Source organism: Scardinius erythrophthalmus (assembly GCF_964197995.2).
Source record: "Scardinius erythrophthalmus genome assembly, chromosome: 10".
Classification (NCBI taxonomy): Eukaryota; Metazoa; Chordata; class Actinopteri; order Cypriniformes; family Leuciscidae; genus Scardinius; species Scardinius erythrophthalmus.
Window position 1 is genome coordinate 5,197,435 of NC_138230.1, and position 17,804 is coordinate 5,215,238.

The window sequence follows — 17,804 nt, forward strand, 5'->3', positions numbered from 1 at the left end:
CCTGTGTTGTCTGAGTATATCCTTGGGTGAAAGCCCTGAGGTGGCGTAGTTGGCTACATTGAAAATCTTATTTGGAGTTCTATTAAGGGGAACTTCCTTGCTGTCTAGCTTTGCTCCTGTCCCCCACTCTGCCACATTATGATAGGACAATATCTGTCAGAGATACAACTATTGAAAATCTGGAATCTGAGGGTGCAAAAAAATCGAAACATTGAGAAAATCTCCTTTAAAGTTGTTCATTTATGTTCATTATTGTGCTTCATTCACTCACACAAATACATGTTTTATTAATTTACAGTAGGAAATTTACAAATATCTTCATGGAACTTGATCTTTACTGAATATCCTAATGATTTTTGGCCTAAAAGAAAAATTGATAATTTTGACCCATACAATGTTGTATTGTATTGTTAGCTATCTCCACAAATATACGTGTGTGACTCGAGACTGGTGACGTGATCCAGGGTCACATATATATACTGTATATATATATATGTGTGTGTGTGTGTGTGTGTGTGTGTGTGTGTGTGTGTTTTAAATCTGTATGTTTAAATAATATGTATATATATATGGCATGAGAAACAGTTTTAGCTTTTCCTGAAGTGTTCATTCCTGTGAATTATGAAGTGATGAAAGTGTTGCATTATTCCTTGTAAATATGCTTTGAAAGAGTATTGTGATAAAGACATGTTTTTGTTAGTATTGTTTAGTTGATATTTTTACTATGTTCATAATTGTTTGTAATATTAATATTTAAATGTCTCTGTGAAGCTGCTCAGATTCAGAACACTGAAGTTTCTGATCATTAAATGTGGCGTTACATGTTCATTTAACCGGTTTATGACGTCAAAACCCAGAAGACTGATTCACCAGCGCTTCCCTACAGTATTTATTATCATTATTTATTTACTGATTTTTACTGGTATTGTTTTTTGTATTTTCATGTGTGATTTGTCAACAAATAAAGAATAAAAAAGGTTTGTATAAAGATATTTTTCAATTTATGAGTAATAAAAGGTCTGTAATAAGATGGTGTACAAAAAAACTGCAATACCATTCATAGTTTATCAAGTTATTATGATCAGTGAGTTTTAAAAAAAAAAAAAAGAAAACTCAATGTGTGCTCATGTCTTATGCCCTCATGTTCCTGCAAAAGTGTGTTTATGAATGTATAGTTTCCACAGTTACACAGAGTTACTGCATAACTGCCATTAGTGCAACATACAAACCTAATAAAGTATTTATAGAAAATAGATTTATAATAAAGAAAACTTGGTTACACTTCATTACTAATTCATATGCGAATTTTTAAATAAATAATTTACTAAATCACGTCAGTCACTGAACTGTATTATTTTCGATGGCTCAATCTGCTTCATTGAATTTTGATATAACTGATTGATTTGATTTAAACGGGTTTTGCATTCCTCTATTGTTATTTTTTTTAAGACAAAAAGGAACTGGTTCAGAGATCTCCGACGCCTAGTGGAGAGGACAGGGTCAGTCATGTGACATGAGGCTCTAATCCCAGATTCAGGATTCAGGAAGTCACATGATGACCTTCAGGTAAATTACTTTCAGTTTTGTTATGATTCAGTCAGTCTCACCACTCGCTAAATGCTGTAATTTATGAAGTTTTATTACCTGATCAAATGACTCATGCCGAAGTTTCACCATGTAAGTGTTCATGTTTTTAAATATATATCCAGTCTGTGTGTTTTTGTGTTTTTAAACTAATAGTTGTGTTTCTGTTTGTGGAAAACTAATCCTGCTAGTGATACTAAGGAAATAAGACATGTTTATGATGAACGTACAGTATCCACTACTGTTATTATCACCAAATCACATTCCCGTCTCTGTCTTCTCTTTAATAACCTTTATCATAGGAAAATCTACATATCGTTCCCAACAAAAGTATTGTGTATTGTAGCGTAAAACATGTTTTGAGAACAGGCTGTCGATACTTGTTTGTAAATGCGAAGGTGTTTACTACGGTGGCTGAGAAGGGTCACAACACATACAAACGCCACAACAGCTACATATTCAGAAAACAACTTTGTCGATTTCACATCACATACGCTGCAAATATTCACAGCACGAGCAAATAGGGAAACAAACAGCAAACTGCAAAGACACAACGGAAATGTTTCCAGGGGGCCATAATCAGTGAAGACAACCATCCGGTTGACAACCATCCGGTTGTCTGAATGTGCGCTTTTGTTGTCTATATGGCTACAAGAGGTAAGTGTTTCTCTTTTATTATGACAGACTTGTCGGTGTAGCCATTTAGACAACAAAAGCGCACATTCAACGCGAAGACAACCGGATGGATGCGGGTCCTAACGTCACTGCCGTCACACGATAGGCTGAGGTGTGTCACGTGATCCAAGTTAGCCGTTACGCTTTCTCCAATGGTTAGAGATACAGACCCTCTAATCTCCATAAGATGAATGTGTGTGTGGTTATGATTATTAGCCTGTATCTGTGACATAAACCAGCTCTTCTGTTTCTCATCAGGTTCAGATGCTTGAATCTGCTTCTGCTGCTGTTTAGCTTTATCAAATATAGCGGTCAGTATCATATTAGTTTATAAATTGTAACAATGTTTGATTTTCAGTTCCAGGTAGAGTTATTGTAGTCAAATGTTGCTCTTTTGCACCAAGTGACTTTGCTTAACATTCAGGTATTAATGATGGACATTTCACATTATATTACATCATCACACACCATGACTACTTCTCTATGCAGTTCATCTATTATGACCTATTAATTGTCACTAAAGTGAAATTACTGAACCTAAATATACGAGCTTGATAAAAATGCTCATTTTAGAAGGATATTTCAGATGGCACTCAGAGGCTTATCTGAAGTCTATATACTGTATATATATATATATATATATATTTCATGATGGCATTGATTATGGAGAATAGAGAGAAACAATACATGTATTTTTCATTATTGATACTTTGTATTGAATGAATTTGATTCTGTATCCGTGTGCAGGAACCCCTTCTGTATCTGTGACGGGGGAAACAGGAGAAAGCGTCATCCTGACATGTGAATCTGAGGCCGGAGAGATTACTCATATTGTTTTAAGAAGACTGTCAAAAAACATCCTTGTCTGTCAGAGTGAAGAATGTAAGAGTGAAAATGACAGAGTGTTTAAAGAAGGATCATGTGATGTCGTCATCAAGGATCTGAAACTGAGTGATGCTGGGAAATACATTCTGAGAGTCCGTTACACTAATGACCAGACAGAAGAGAAGCTACTAACCCTGGAATATCATCTTCATCTTCATGGTAAAGTCAAAACTGATCAAACCATCATCATGTGTTTCTGGATTTCCTGATAATGTTAACAGTTTAATATCTAAAACTATTGTGTGCAGGGCCTGTAATCAGAAAAAAAACATTAAATGTAACAATTATCCAATACTCAGAGTAGATGATTTCAATATAGGCTTTTCAGTGGCTGTTTTTTAAATTATTACATTTGGTTCCTTTAAAATATGTTCTTATGCTCTAGATCAGGGCGTTGCTAGACATAGATCTCTACTGGGGCAGACAGGTCCCCCACTGTTTGTCTGAGATAGCAACAGTAACTAAGGAGGCCGTGATAAACATAAACTGGTTAGCCCACATAAACACCAAACTACACACAGAAATGAATTATGTAAAACACTACTATCTTGTGTCTTTTGCTTGTTCAGTGTGCAGTGGAGTGTATAGGAGTTTGTCACACGTACATGTATGTGCACAAATACACTGCATATATTATACAGGATGTTTGATTAATGTTACAGTTATTGAACTGAACTGAATCAACACTGAAGTGACTATTAACTGAATATTGACACTATTGGCTTGCTGGCCAAGCTGCTTCTCAGGCGATTTTATTTTATTTGTTACTATTGTGAAGCTGCTGTTAACAAAATATTGTAGCTCATGTATATATATATATATATTTGCACTATAAACAGAAATTCAAGGGGGTAAAAATAATTTCTTTCTCAAAACTGAGTTTATCAGTTCACGCTCCTGCGCAGACTCGGAGACTTTAGCGGCCTCACTTTTCTTCAATGGAAGAGAGTGAAGGGGCGTCGTCCGTCTTCTTTTACAGTCTGATCGGAACAAATACTGGACTTATTCCGCCATAATGCACGTTGCACTTTCTCCCATTCATAGTAGGCTAATGCGAGACTAGTGCACTGTTTTTCTGTATAAAAAGTCTTTGCCTACAGCAGAGGTGGACAGTAACAAAGTACATTTACTTGAGTACTGTACTGAAGTACACTTTTTGAGTATCTGTACTTTACTTGAGTATTATTTTTTCTGGAAACTTTTTACTTTAACTTCGCTACATTTGAAAGACAAATATCATACTTTTTACTCCACTACAATTTTGTCAAGGTCCTTGAGTAGAAAGTAACATCAGTCAGTGGAGGATTTTGGTTGCAGGGGTTGCATTTTGGTTGGAAATGAAAGTCGGGTTGACGTCAGAACCCGACTGATGTTGGTATCTGACCTCAACCCTATTTTCATTTTCAACCACAATACAACGTCTGTCCAATGTTGGAGATCAACGTCAATCTGACATTGGATTCTGATATAAACCTGATTTTCATTTTCAACGCTGGGTTTGGTCTTCTAAATGCAAATTTTGTCACTTTTTTGAAGCACACTAGCTTATAGATAACAGTAAGCTAACATATTCATACTAAAAGCCAAAAAACTTTAAATAGGGCACTATTTGAGGGAACAGCCATTTGGGTGTCGGAAACCATTGTGGACGTTATTGAGTGACTTATTCAATCTCACATTCAATCCCACTACTGGAACTGTGTTCTAGAAATAAATTTGATATTGATATGAGTGAGGGTAGGTATGCAGGCATAGATTCAGAGGCATACGGTACTTTAAGTATTACATACAATAATGCAACAATAATAAAACAATGCATTGACATTTACTTTTTACTTTTGATACTTAAGTACTTTTAAAAACGAGTACTTCTGTACTTTTACTTAAGTAAAAGTAGGTCTTTACAACTTTTACTTGTAACAGAGTAATATTTGACCAGTAGTAGCCTATCTATACTTTCACTCAAGTAAGGAAGTTGTGTACTTCGTCCACCTCTGGCCTACAGTAAAGTGCAATTCCATTTCTTGGCAGAGGTTTCCGTTTTTCTGAGGCTTGATGCTTTTGCATCTTATGTCTGATGATGTAAATTGTTTATCAAGTCTTACCTCCCTCAAACTCATCATCTCTCCTTTCTGCTTCCCTGTCCCTGCTTCAAAAAAAATCTGATGTCCATCTACAGAAGCCAATAATGAATAAAAAAAATAAGATTATCTGTACTATTTACAAACTTTTGTTTCGTCATGTATTCCATAGCCTAACGTTACCTCAATAGAGAGCCTAAGTCCCGCCCCTCCGCTTCCGGCTCATGGGACCTTATTTCGGAAAAAATATGTATGGGAGTCAATGGCGAGAGACAACTTATCTTTTTATTCCGTCTGAACTGTGCCATGAACTACACATATGATGTTTGTCAATTTAAAAGGTAATTATTAAAGTCAAGAAAGTCGCAGTTTGTCATAAAACAGAAGAGTAACGTTTAGTTTTATGTGAAAATCGCTCAATGAACTACATCTCTCGTCTCGCACTATGTACGTCACAAGATCCGTTGCTCGTATGTGTGTATTCTGGCTCAAAACACTCGGGCATGACGGCGTTACGTTAAGATTATGATGTAAGAATATAGAAAAAATGACAGACGTTAGCTTCAGTAAAGTTAGCTTCATTCATTGAGAGAAAAGGTATGACGTCCCATGTGCGCCTTCTGGGTTTGTAGTCTTTGTAATTACGTATTTTCACAGTCTTATACCTCAACAGTTTTACATCAAGCTGCGACTTTCTTGACTTTAAAATGTATCTTTTAAATTGACAAACATCATATGTGTAAATCAGGGCACAATTCAAACGAGATCAAAATATTTGTTGTCTCTCGCCATTGACTACCATACAATATTTTTCCGAAATAAGGTCCCATGGTGGCCGACCGGAAGGGGAGGGACTTAGGCTCTCTATAGCGTGCGAACACCTGACCGGACTTCGGTGTGTTCAAATATGTGCGCGCTGCAGTTGCTAGGAAACAGACGCGCACCGACATGGATTTCTGTAGCGCGGGTCAGTTTCTGTTTTCTGTTAAACTGCGTTGCTTTTACAAGCGTTGATTGTTTTATTACTGCGTTGTAAATAGGTAATTTCTATTACCCTATAATATAATTTATATCAAATACACTGGCAAATAAAATAAATTGTTAAACTCAAACTTCAGATTGACTGGGGCACAGCAGATTTATACTGGGGCACGTGCCCCAGTAAAAGGGGCCTAGCAATGCCCCGAGTCTAGATTGATTGACACCATTGTAATAATGATGAGTGTCTCTGTCTCTCCTCAGATGAGATCTCTGTGCATAAAGGAGAGGATCTGAAGTTGGATGTTCTGTTGATCAATGCTTATAAAGTGGAGCACCAGAACACAATCAGCTCAGAGTGGAAGGAGGTGTGGACGAGAGGTCACGGGGTCAACAGTGATCGAATAAATGACAGTGATGGAAATCTGACCATTCATGAGTTTACAGTCACTGACACTGGAACATACAGAGTTCTGGATTATGAAGGAGAAACCTTGATCACAGTCTCAGTCACAGGTGAGAGAAGATCAGTGGATGAGGAGAGATATTTGAGCTGATTTCACAGCTGAGGTTTATTCATCACGATTTGAACAGCAAATGCTAAACTGAGAGTAACCTTTGATATTCTCTACAGAATCTGGTACAGGATCAGTCTCAAACATGACAGATGTTGATCACAAATCGAATAATACTGAACAAAATAGTAAGTAAAACAGGAGAGACATTGAGAGCTTTACAAAATCTTTAAGCAGTGAGTTTAAAAAAAAACTGTGTTCTCTTCCTCCTTTTTGCTGTAGAGCCTTTGACTATTGGACTGTCTGTGTCTTTCGCTCTGCTGATTCTGGCTGGGATTATATTTGCTGTCTACAATAAATACCGACATCAGCACAGAAACACTAATCATGATCACTACCAGGATGTCCCAATGCGAGACATCGTACAGTAGTCCAGAACACCTAGCGATGACACTAGTTACTTGTAATCTGCCTTCAGATCAACAGATCTACAGAGGATTCTGTCAGCATACTTTTGCAGCTAGAGGTCTGTGATATATATAATCTAAGATAATATAGCAATTGTTGTTTTAATGATGTGCAAGCTGAGATTATTGAGTTTGACACTCACTTTACAAAAACAAAGCTTGATAGTGCACACGTTCATGTAGACTAGTAGAATAGTCAGACTGACCCTGAATTCAATATTTGAGGCAAAAATGCTCCTCTATGAGTTACGTCTCATATATTCATATCATATATTATAGTTAAGCAACATCCCATGTTCTTCCTGAATATCAGCATGATTGTAAATGTGAATCTGATTTTATAAAGTAGTTCAATGAACAAGAAGTGAAAGGGGTGGTATAATGCCCTTTTCACAAGATGTAAAATAAGTCTCTGATGTCCCCAGAGTGTGTGTGTGAAGTTTTAGCACAGAATACCTCACAGATATTATTATATAGCATGTTAAAGTTGTCAATTTTTGAGGGTGAGCCAAAACGCACCGTCTTGTGTCTGTTCCTTTAAATGCAAATGAGCTGCTGGCCTGCTGCTCATAAAAATGCACTGAACATTTAAAAACATTTTAGCCTTTTATGTTCAAACCAGAGTCAGAGTCAGAGTCAGAAGAAGAAGTGACAACATGTAGACAACATTTCTGAATGGTTGATGAATTTATGCAGCTGATGTGTAGTTATCATCTAGTCATCGATTAGCATATTCTGTCTTGATAATCTATAAATCATGTTCCCGAGGGCGTTAGGAAGCTAATGTAGTCTCTACCAGCCGTTTGTTGTAGTCCTTAAAAAGTGATTTCTGTAAAATCAAATATCTCCCTTTGCTTTGAACTTTAAGCATTGTAACTTTGCAGATGTTGTTTATGCTCAAACAGCAACATTACACACTAACTAAAGTAAACTCAAATCATAATCAACCACCCCTTTAATATGATGTCAGTTAAATTTTAGACACAATATTGTCTGTTTTTGCTCTATTTCACAAATAAGAATAGTTCAAAATAAACCCAAAGCATCTCTGAGCAACACATTTATCAACAGCGTTTCATTGTTAAATGTATCTGCATTTTTGGATTAATAGTTTGAGTCAACAATTAAATTATGTATTAATAAAGACAGTCACTTGCTTCGTTTCTTGAATGAATCAACAAATTATTAAATGTACTCAAATGTAAGAATCTGACTTAAAAGATGTTGCATACATCTAGAAAAATTCCCATATAAAAGTATAAATGCCTCTGGAAGTAAACGTAATCTGGCAAATATCGCACTTAATGAAAAAGTTAATTTCCATCGCTGTGAATAAACAATGAACATAATATAATATGAAGAATATGAAAAGCTTTGAGAGTCAGACCGGCTGAAACCAGCACAAAAACACACTCAGATATATACTGTTTTTGTTTTATAATAGTTATCAACAAAATGTGTCTAAATGTGAATGACTGGCAGAATAAAATGTATTTATATGAATGTGTGACAAAGGAAAAGCCAACATTAAGTGTGTTAAGGTGTTAAGGTGTCCAGAACAGCTGCCATTAGTGTCCAGTTGGGTTTACATCAAGTAACATCTATAGTTTATACATTAACAGCATTTTTCATACTCAAACCATTCAGCTGTCAACAGTTTGTATGTAATGTAATCAGATTTGTTTCTTTCCCATATTACATCTCACTGCTATTCCCTTTGACTGTTTACTGGGATTTTCAGGTATTCTTTGTAAAGCTGTATTAAAAATATGTATTGAGAAAACACTATACCATTAAAAACACTTGCTCCTTTATAAATGTCTTAACCACTTTTGATAAAGTAATGTTTGGATTTTGGATTAAATATTTGGATTATATTGTATATATTGTTTTATATATATATTAATTTAATTAATTAAATATGTAATTTGATGATTTACTTTTGTTTTTGTCATTTAGCTTACTAATCCAAGAGCAGCACAATGGTTGTTGGACTTTTGGCTCTAATTGTTCATAATACTGTGTCAAATATCACTAACCCTAACCCTACTTATCACCTGAGTGTGACTGTTTTGACTGAAGGTCAAATCTGAAGGTTTTGATGATCAAATATGTGCAAATATGACTGTCTTTTGAGGTCAGCAATTGTTGTTTTTGTATTGTTTGCTGCTGCAGTGAAGAAATATTGCAAATCAAGCTCTATTGTATCTTTATTGTAGAGCTCATTGAATATGTGTGAAACTCTATACAGCCGACCAGAACAACAGAAATCCCCATCAATATATTTATATATGAGAATTAACCATGAGACAATCATTCCAGTATATGACAATGCTTCCAGTATCTGGTGCATTTATTTCATTTAAATGTTAATGTAACGGGTTCTGTTTTGGTTTCATTCCACTATGTTTTTTGTTCTGGTCTGCCTGTGTTCTTATGCCCTAATTAGTTTCTGTAGTTACTGATTCAGTTCATCTGTTCTTACTTTGATTACCTGTGTATTTACCTGTCGATTCATTGTTCTGTGTGGGTTTTTGATTTATGTGGTTGAGTTGCTCGCTGTGATCTGTGTTTGCTGTTGTGGATTATTGGATTAAAGACTATCCTTGTTTGTGTCTTCGTAGTGTGCTTTATTAATACAGCCACAGTTTGTAATAGTGATGTAAAGTCCAATTTATTTCCACAAACCTGTTCTTTCGGACAGTTCGTTTCAATAAACTGGTTAAAAAAACGATTCATTGGTTCCTTACGTCATCCAGCAATGATGTCACTATATCAGTATTTTAGCAGACACGTTAAAGTTTAGTTTAGTTTGTAATCTTGTTAAACTTACAGTGATTTACGACGTTTTGACTCATGCAGAACTTTCAAAATGTAAGTGTTTATGTTTTTAAATATAAATCCAGCTTGGTGTTTTTGTGTTATTATAGTATACCTGTATATTTGTGTTTCTGTTTGTGGGATTTTTTTTAAAAGGTTCCTTTGATGAGTGGATGTGTTTGTAGCAGCTAAACACTTTCTGAGGATTACAAGAATAATTTATTCCTTATAAATCATCAAATATTCAGATTAGAGATTGATGTTTCTTATTGAAATTCTTATCATGATAGATCCACCTGTTGAATCTATAATTAGAATTGAAATTTAAAGTTTGGGAGACGCGTTATTGTGGCCAGTTATTATTTTGACACTCAGCAAAACATATTATGTCTGTAAATATGATGTGTGAATATCTGTCATAATAACTCTTCTGTTTTCAGGTTCAGCTGATTGTTTCTGCTGCTGCTGTTTTGCCCTGTCAATTATAATGGGTATATAGTAGAATATTTTTTTTATAAATTTTTTATTTTCATGTCAGGTAGAATTATTCTAGTTGTTTGTTGACAAATGACAAAATGGGTTCCCACTTTAAGTCAAATCTGTCCACAGATCCCCTTAGTGTACATTTGATCTTTTCTGATTTAAAAAAGACCGCACATCTTCCAGGGGTAGGGGATTTCTAACTCAACTAAAGGATTGTTCCTCTGGGTTGTGTAATGGTTATAGTGTCACCGGGAGATCCGAAAACAGCTATTGAAGAACATGATTTCAGTATGAAGGTATTTTTGGTGCAAATCAACTGAACGCCTGTGACGGTGAACTTTGTAGTTGTAGAGAATAGCCACACATGTGAAGCAGCTCAGATGAGGAGGTCGGTTATCGTCCCGATGTGCGAATCATTGCACCACCAAATTAGAGTTAATATTAGGCAATTATTTCACAATGTTCATTACAAACTCAGAAAAATGACCGAGGTACGGACCTCAATGGTGGGTACGACCCTCTCGTAGGCTGTTTGGCCGCTTGAGTTTCTAGATTTTTTATTATTCTGGCCTTTTCAGTGCCACCTTTGCGGCAAGGCTAATATCCATTTTATGTGTCTCTTATTTTTTGTTCAGACATCTCTAACAACAGCCTTTTTTTTGTGGGGCTGCGAGAAAATTATAATAATAAAAAAATTGTGGGACTGAGCTGTGACTGCAGCCTAAATAGTTTTTTTTTTTATTTACATGGAGGAATTGGCAAGTGGAAAAACTGAACGTTTCTCTAGCGAGGAATCGGATCTGCTCGTCTGCGAGATTAAAGCTCTATGACTCTATGAGCTTTTCTGTAACAAGATCACAGAAAGCAAGTGTTAATTTAACATTTCTAAGTGCATTATTCCTTTGTTTTATTGCATTTCCACATTCATTATTCCACCATGGAACTGCTTTCCTTTTCTTTGATTTTAGTTCCTTTCCAATTATCTCCATTGCGTATAGCACTACGAATTATGGAGTTATACTCTTCTTCTTCAACATCTAGTTCACTTAATATATTACTACATTAATTTGTTCCCCAATTAACATTCATTAGTTTCCATCTGGGTATATAATCTTTATCTGATACCTGTACCTCTATTCCAATATTACAGTATATAGTAAGTGCGAAGTGGAGACGCGATATCAAGGCCCCTCTCACTCCCGCAGAATCGCTTATACAGTTATGGAAATGTAGAAATAAAGTTTAAGCTCCAATCTCCTCCCTAAGATCCAGAAAAAAGTGACTAAGTGACCTCAGTGACTACTTTACTCAGATAAGCTGTCTATCTCAGCTGTCAATCATGACGTCACATCCCCGTTTTTATAGCATCAAATAACTAATTAAAATCTAACTTATTTAAAGAATGAACACTTGAACTAGCATCAGTGTGATAAAAACTGCCTAAAATGACACAAACCATCCTTGGAAAAAAGTGAAGTATAATTTGATAATTTGATGTTTAGTTTGTCTCGCGTTCATAACGTTTCAGGGAAAGGGCGGGGTTTATGACCTATACTGCATCCCAGCCACCTGGGGGCGATCAAGACGCTTCAGCTTCACTTTTCAGGACTCGTGTGGCACGCTTGGCGGCCGACTGGTCCTCACTGTCCACTTTTGCCAGGTTCTACAACCTAGATGTCCCTGCTCTTCACGCACAGATATTGTCTGCTTAATTGCTAGCCAGTCTTTGACGTTTTTACCTAATGTTGTCATGCCCTATGGGCTTCGGTTCCGGACCCAATCCCGTCTTATTGGATGTATTTTAAGTCCTTATATTTCTAGTATCTTGCCATGGGGCCCTTGGCATCAAACGCCCGGGGCTATGGACCCGTGTTCCCCAAACACGTCAGAATTTACTCGCGAGATAACCATATTGAAACGCTCCAGTTAGTAACGCTACTGTGCCTGCGCACGAGTCAACGACTAAAAATTCTGACTAAAAATGTCTTTCAGATATATCAGGGATATCTCTGTTTTAAAAATACAACAAACACATGCACTCTTCTGAAAGTTTAACCATAACGCTTACACATTACGTGTTATCATGAGACTGCTGCTGTATAAAGTTATACACTCATGTTACATTATATAAATCAGGAAGAGATATGATTTGTATTTGTTAATTTTTTTAATAGACTTTAATGTAATATGATCAAAACTATTAAAGCAACACTAAAGAATTTTTCCTCTTCGTTCCCCCTACAGGCTGGAAGCGGAATTGTCCATTACAGCCGTCGTAAATAATTTCGATGTTTATGATGTATTGCAACATCAGAAACGAATAAAAACTAAATAATAAATTAATAAATATTGTAACGCTTGCTGTAAAACAAGTCAAATTTGTAGTTTCTCATGTCTCATTCGAACTACAGAAATGCGACCCGGTTTGGCAAACTTGAAAAGTGCCGTTATAGCAGATATAGGGACGCAAAGCGAATGCAGAATTTTGGAAACACTATTTTAAGGTAAAACATTTTCTTTAGTGTTGCTTTAAGTAATTAAAAGTATATAAGCTGTTCATAAAGCTTCACCTGGAAAATGTATGATTGTGTTAGCTAAGCATCTATGCAATAAACCACATTCAGTAATAAAAATTCCGTTGAGAAATCAAAGATTTTTCAGTCTAGGTTTGATGTGAGGATGCAACACTTGATCTGATATATATTATTCAAAGCTTTAGTTTGCTCTTGAAAGGAAGTGGAAGTGGAAACACTTTGTGGTTTAAGTGTCTCCGCATTGATCTGAAACCTTAGTTTGATCGACACCTTTACGAACAACAGGCACAATGGAGAAAGTCATTTGTATTTTCTTGTTGGATTATGCAAATCACATCCAGCGGTAAATATACTGTATTCTATCTCAAACATTCATGAAATTAACATATCAATCTAAAATACAATAACCATAAACATAGTCTAAAAGAATGTGTGTTTATCAATGTCTCTCCAGATTTGTCAGTACGAGGATCTTCTGATGTGAGAGTTCGGATGGGAGAAGACATCACTCTGAACTGCAGCATGAGAAACAGATATGAAGTCGCCTGGTATCATCTCAGATCTGAAGAGCTCGTTCTGCTGATTTCTGCTGAGAAGGACAAAACCGGGAGAAAACTCCTGATCAACTACAATCCAAACAGCAATCGCATGGAAATAACAGCAGACAGTTGGGTCACCAGAGTCTCTTTAACTATTTCTGGAGTAGCAGAATCAGATTCAGGACTTTATTTCTGTGGAATAAAGTCTGACGCTCCAGAGATGTTCTTCGACAAACCCATCAGACTGAAGATTGAAGGTAACAGATTTCAGTTTTTCTCATTATATCTTCACAAACTTATCAGTGTATTGGCTGTTTGATAATCGAGAGAAATGCATGGGTGGGAAAGTGCAGATGTTTGCTAAATAGATTTTATTCACGTCTTCTTTTTTTTCATATCAGATTGTATTTATGGATCACAAACATACACTATAAACTAAAAGTTTGGACACACAAAATGTCATTATGCATAGTTTATATTGCATAAAGCACAACTGAAAAACAGTAAAAGCTCACTTTAATCCACTCTCCCATATACAACTAAGAACTAAAACAATGTTTTTTCAGTTTGTTAAACTGTTCATATATTTACAGGTCTTTTTTTAACAGAAGAGCCAAAACCAGAAGTTGAAAACCCAGGTAATACATTGGTTGTTATCTTGATCATTAACTAATGGAAACCCACCACTAAATCTGGCAATGAGTTAAAACTGTCTGGTTGTATGAATGTGAGTAACTCTTGTGTCTCTGTAGACGAAAAGTTTGGACACACTCAAAATGTCATTATGCATCATTTATTAAAGGGATGGTTTGGAGAAATTTCAACCTAGGGTCCTTTGCACCATGACCTCGAGCCAAACACCCCCCAGAAGCCTTTTTTCACTCGGTCGAACATTATTAAAGTTAGAGTTTATTTAGAGATATCAGCCGGATGGCTTAGTGTAGGCGCTAATGGATCCAAGGCTGCATCTGTTAAATTACCGCACTAATAATGCCCAGAATGGTACCAAACTTCTACAGTAGTACAAATAGGTTCTCTACTTTCAATTTTAAAGTTTAGTTAAATAACACTTTCCTGATGGCTCATGCTACCGCAAACCCGGACGTCGAGGTCATTTCCTTGATTTGGGAAAAGCCCGTAAAAGTCCTGGCAGAAAGCGATCATAAGGATGTAGTGCAACGACGACCAGTTCCAGGACTGCACTCATATTTGTTTTGGTAGTACCAGTAACAATTATTAGTTAACACTAAGTTGTCAACACTTCGGGAAAAATAATAAAAAATGTGGATATACCAAAAAACATTTTCAGCTGGTGAATGCGCGAGACTTATTCCCAAATCACTGAAGTGACGTCGATGTCTGGGTTAGCGGTAGCATTAGCTGTCAGGCAAGTGTTATTTAAATAAACTCCTGATGTACTTACACACTTTCCAATGCCTCATTTTATGAGTACAGAACCTATTTGTACTACTGTAGAAGTTTGGTACCATTCTGGGCATTATTAGTGGGGTAATTTACCAGATACAGCCTTGGATCCATTAGCGCCTGCACTAAGCCATCCGGCCAGTGGCGGCTCCTGCAAAATCTCTCAGGGGGGGCAAATGTTTGGATGATCGTTAAGGATACGGTCCACCCATGCAATGGATAAATTAACAGCTTAAGCATGTAAAGGCAACTTTCACTACTTTAATATTAATGAAAAATAAAGTGACTCTTACAATAAATCTCCTTGTTTGTTTCTATATGAGTGTTAACAATTCAGCAGCAAGTCCAAATCAATTCAAACAAAGCCCAGCCAGGATGCGAATTTCCAAAAATGTTTATTCCATTTTCAATTCAATAAGAAACAACTGAAATCACATAACTCACTATTTACGCTAACGTTACTTGCTCTGGCCAGCGTAGCGCAAATCGCTCTGAATCTGAAGGGCTACATTTATTTCTCCATTTAATAAACGAAATATTCCGTCAGATAAATATTTGTTGTGACAGAAATATAGTTACATTTTCAAGCATTTTATCCAAAATTTAAGCACTTTTCAAACCTTAAACACATCCAAATTCAAGCACTTTCAAGGATTTCAAGCACCCGTACGAACCCTGCACATTACTCACTATATACACTATTCACTATTTGATGTACCTTTAAAGACGGTGGCAGTTTTCAAGTGCTCCTCAAACACCTCGTCTAGCGATGCTGAACCAATTTATCCTGATCACTACGACGGCTGAATGGTATTTCTTTTAATGACACGATAGAATTAACTGCGTTCGCCATGACGTTGTTCAAGTTCAACTGGCCTCAACTCGCGAGATGTCCCAACAGTCTCTCTCGCTCTCGCTCTCGTTCTCTTTTTTATTTTTATTTTTTTAATCACATTTGATAAAGATATTAAAGTAGTGTTTTATTTTTTTTTTGTTGTTCAAATTCAAAATTGTTTTCAAATATTATTTGTCACTTAATCTTAAAGATTTTTAATAGTGTATGTTTGTTCCCACCAATCGCTGCACAAGTTAAGGGTACGTATGATGACGTAAGCACGTTAGTGCGAGCCCTCCCGGAACCCATAGAGAATGCATTGCAGTGCCTGCAGTTCGAAAAAAAAACATCTTTGAATGTAAGTCTATGGGAACACTCTGGGCGATTCTCAGCCAGAGTGAAATCGCCCAAAAAGAGGCGGTACTCCACAGAACGTGACATGGCGCTGATTGGACTAGACATTCTCTGACTATATCCAGAGGCAGATTACAGTGACGTCTAGCGTAACTCTGTGGTTGAATGCGATTGTGATTGAAAAAGTCCTTTTGACACTTTGGTGGTGCGTCGCCCAATCGCCCTAATGAAGAAACCGCCCCTGCATCCGGCTGATATCTCTAAATAAGCTCTAACTTTAATAATGTTCGACCGAGGGAGAAAAGGCTTCTGGGGGGTGTTTGGCTCGAGGTCATTGTGCAAAGGACCCTAGGTTGAAATTACTCCGAACCATCCCTTTAAAAACAGTAAAAACTCATTTTAATCCACTCTCCCATATACAACTAAGAACTAAAACAATGTTTTTTTCAGTTTGTTAAACTGTTCATATATTTACAGGTCTTTTTTTAACAGAAGAGCCAAAAGTTGAAATCCCAGGTATTACACTGGTTGTTATATTGATTGTTTAATTAATGGAAACCCACCACTAAATATGTCTATGAGTTAAAACTGTCTGGTTGTATGAATGTGAGTAACTCTTCTGTCTCTGTAGATGGAGTGACGGTGACGGAGCGTGTGTTGATGTTCGGTGGTGTTGGACTGGCTGTGTTTGTGTTTTTTCTGACTACATTCTTCGCAGGAGGAATCATTTACCATCGTGGACAGCAGAAAGGATGGAAAGCAGCAAAACAAGAAGCTCTGATCAGCTAAATGACACATTTATGTGCTTTATTTTTCAATCTAACTCAATATAACCCAGCGCTTTGCATTGCTGTAAGTTTACCACAAATTAAAAATACACAACTGTGTCTCAGATGCTTTTCCTGTTGGTCTGGTCTACTTTCATTTCAGAGAAACTGAGATGTTGTGGTAAATATTGTCCTTTTTAGCACCAGAGAAACTTGAACAGTCTTAAATGATTGAGGTGACCCGTGTTAAAGATGAACATTGTGTATATGGCTAAATCTTTAGATGTTATATATTCAATTGAGGAGCATGAATATGTACCTATAAGCTGTTTTCAAGAGAAAATATAAATGTAAATCTCTTCTGTGGCATATAAAGCTTGATTTAATAAAAATTTAAACAGGTCTTCTATGTTAAATATATTGTCTGATCAAATAAACAGCAGTAAAACCAAGTACTTTGTTAAATCACATGATGCTTCACATTCCTCCTCCCTGCTTTCAGCCCCAATGTTGAAATATTCAAAGTTCAGGGAAGAGGGAGGCGGGAACCGGCGAACGATCCACATAAAATATTAATATCGTAATAAATAAACACTATACAAAACTAAATGAATGCCTCATATAAACACAATAAAACACAACATAAATGTCCCAGGCCTGGTCCTCTCTCATCCTACACTGTTGTCACTCTTCCTTTTATCCTTCCGGAGCTCCTCCGTGGGACTCGAGACCGGTTACAGTGTTGGGGTAGTTACTCATAAAAAGTAACTAGTTAGTTACTTCTGTAAATTGTAATGAGATTACTTTACTAGTTACTGCATTTGAAAAGTAACTTCACTACTTATTACTTTACTTTCCCATT

General features: G+C 36.3%; 2 protein-coding genes across 2 annotated transcripts; both read left to right on the plus strand.

Moving 5' to 3' along the window:
- Nucleotides 1-1,550: 1,550 nt before the first annotated feature.
- On the plus strand, nucleotides 1,551-8,998 carry LOC308697163 (uncharacterized protein). Its single transcript, XM_081376303.1, has 6 exons — nucleotides 1,551-1,677; nucleotides 2,518-2,570; nucleotides 3,007-3,303; nucleotides 6,468-6,719; nucleotides 6,838-6,906; nucleotides 7,001-8,998. Coding segments are annotated over exons 1-6 (822 nt in total). The 5' UTR covers nucleotides 1,551-1,675; the 3' UTR covers nucleotides 7,150-8,998.
- Nucleotides 8,999-13,302: 4,304 nt separating this feature from the next.
- Nucleotides 13,303-17,386, plus strand: LOC308697178 (uncharacterized protein). The gene is made up of 5 exons (XM_081376321.1): nucleotides 13,303-13,365; nucleotides 13,477-13,818; nucleotides 14,155-14,199; nucleotides 16,653-16,691; nucleotides 16,807-17,386. Exons 1-5 carry the CDS (start codon nucleotides 13,347-13,349, stop codon nucleotides 16,962-16,964), a joined length of 603 nt encoding a protein of 200 aa, XP_081232447.1. The 5' UTR covers nucleotides 13,303-13,346; the 3' UTR covers nucleotides 16,965-17,386.
- The last annotated feature ends 418 nt before the right edge of the window (nucleotides 17,387-17,804 follow it).

Coding starts and splice junctions, on each gene's coding strand:
- LOC308697178 (XM_081376321.1), top strand. Junction 13,819..14,154: donor CATCAGACTGAAGATTGAAG/GTAACAGATTTC, acceptor ATATATTTACAG/GTCTTTTTTTAACAGAAGAG. Junction 14,200..16,652: donor ACCAGAAGTTGAAAACCCAG/GTAATACATTGG, acceptor ATATATTTACAG/GTCTTTTTTTAACAGAAGAG.
- LOC308697163 (XM_081376303.1), top strand. Junction 2,571..3,006: donor TAGCTTTATCAAATATAGCG/GTCAGTATCATA, acceptor ATCCGTGTGCAG/GAACCCCTTCTGTATCTGTG. Junction 3,304..6,467: donor ATATCATCTTCATCTTCATG/GTAAAGTCAAAA, acceptor GTCTCTCCTCAG/ATGAGATCTCTGTGCATAAA.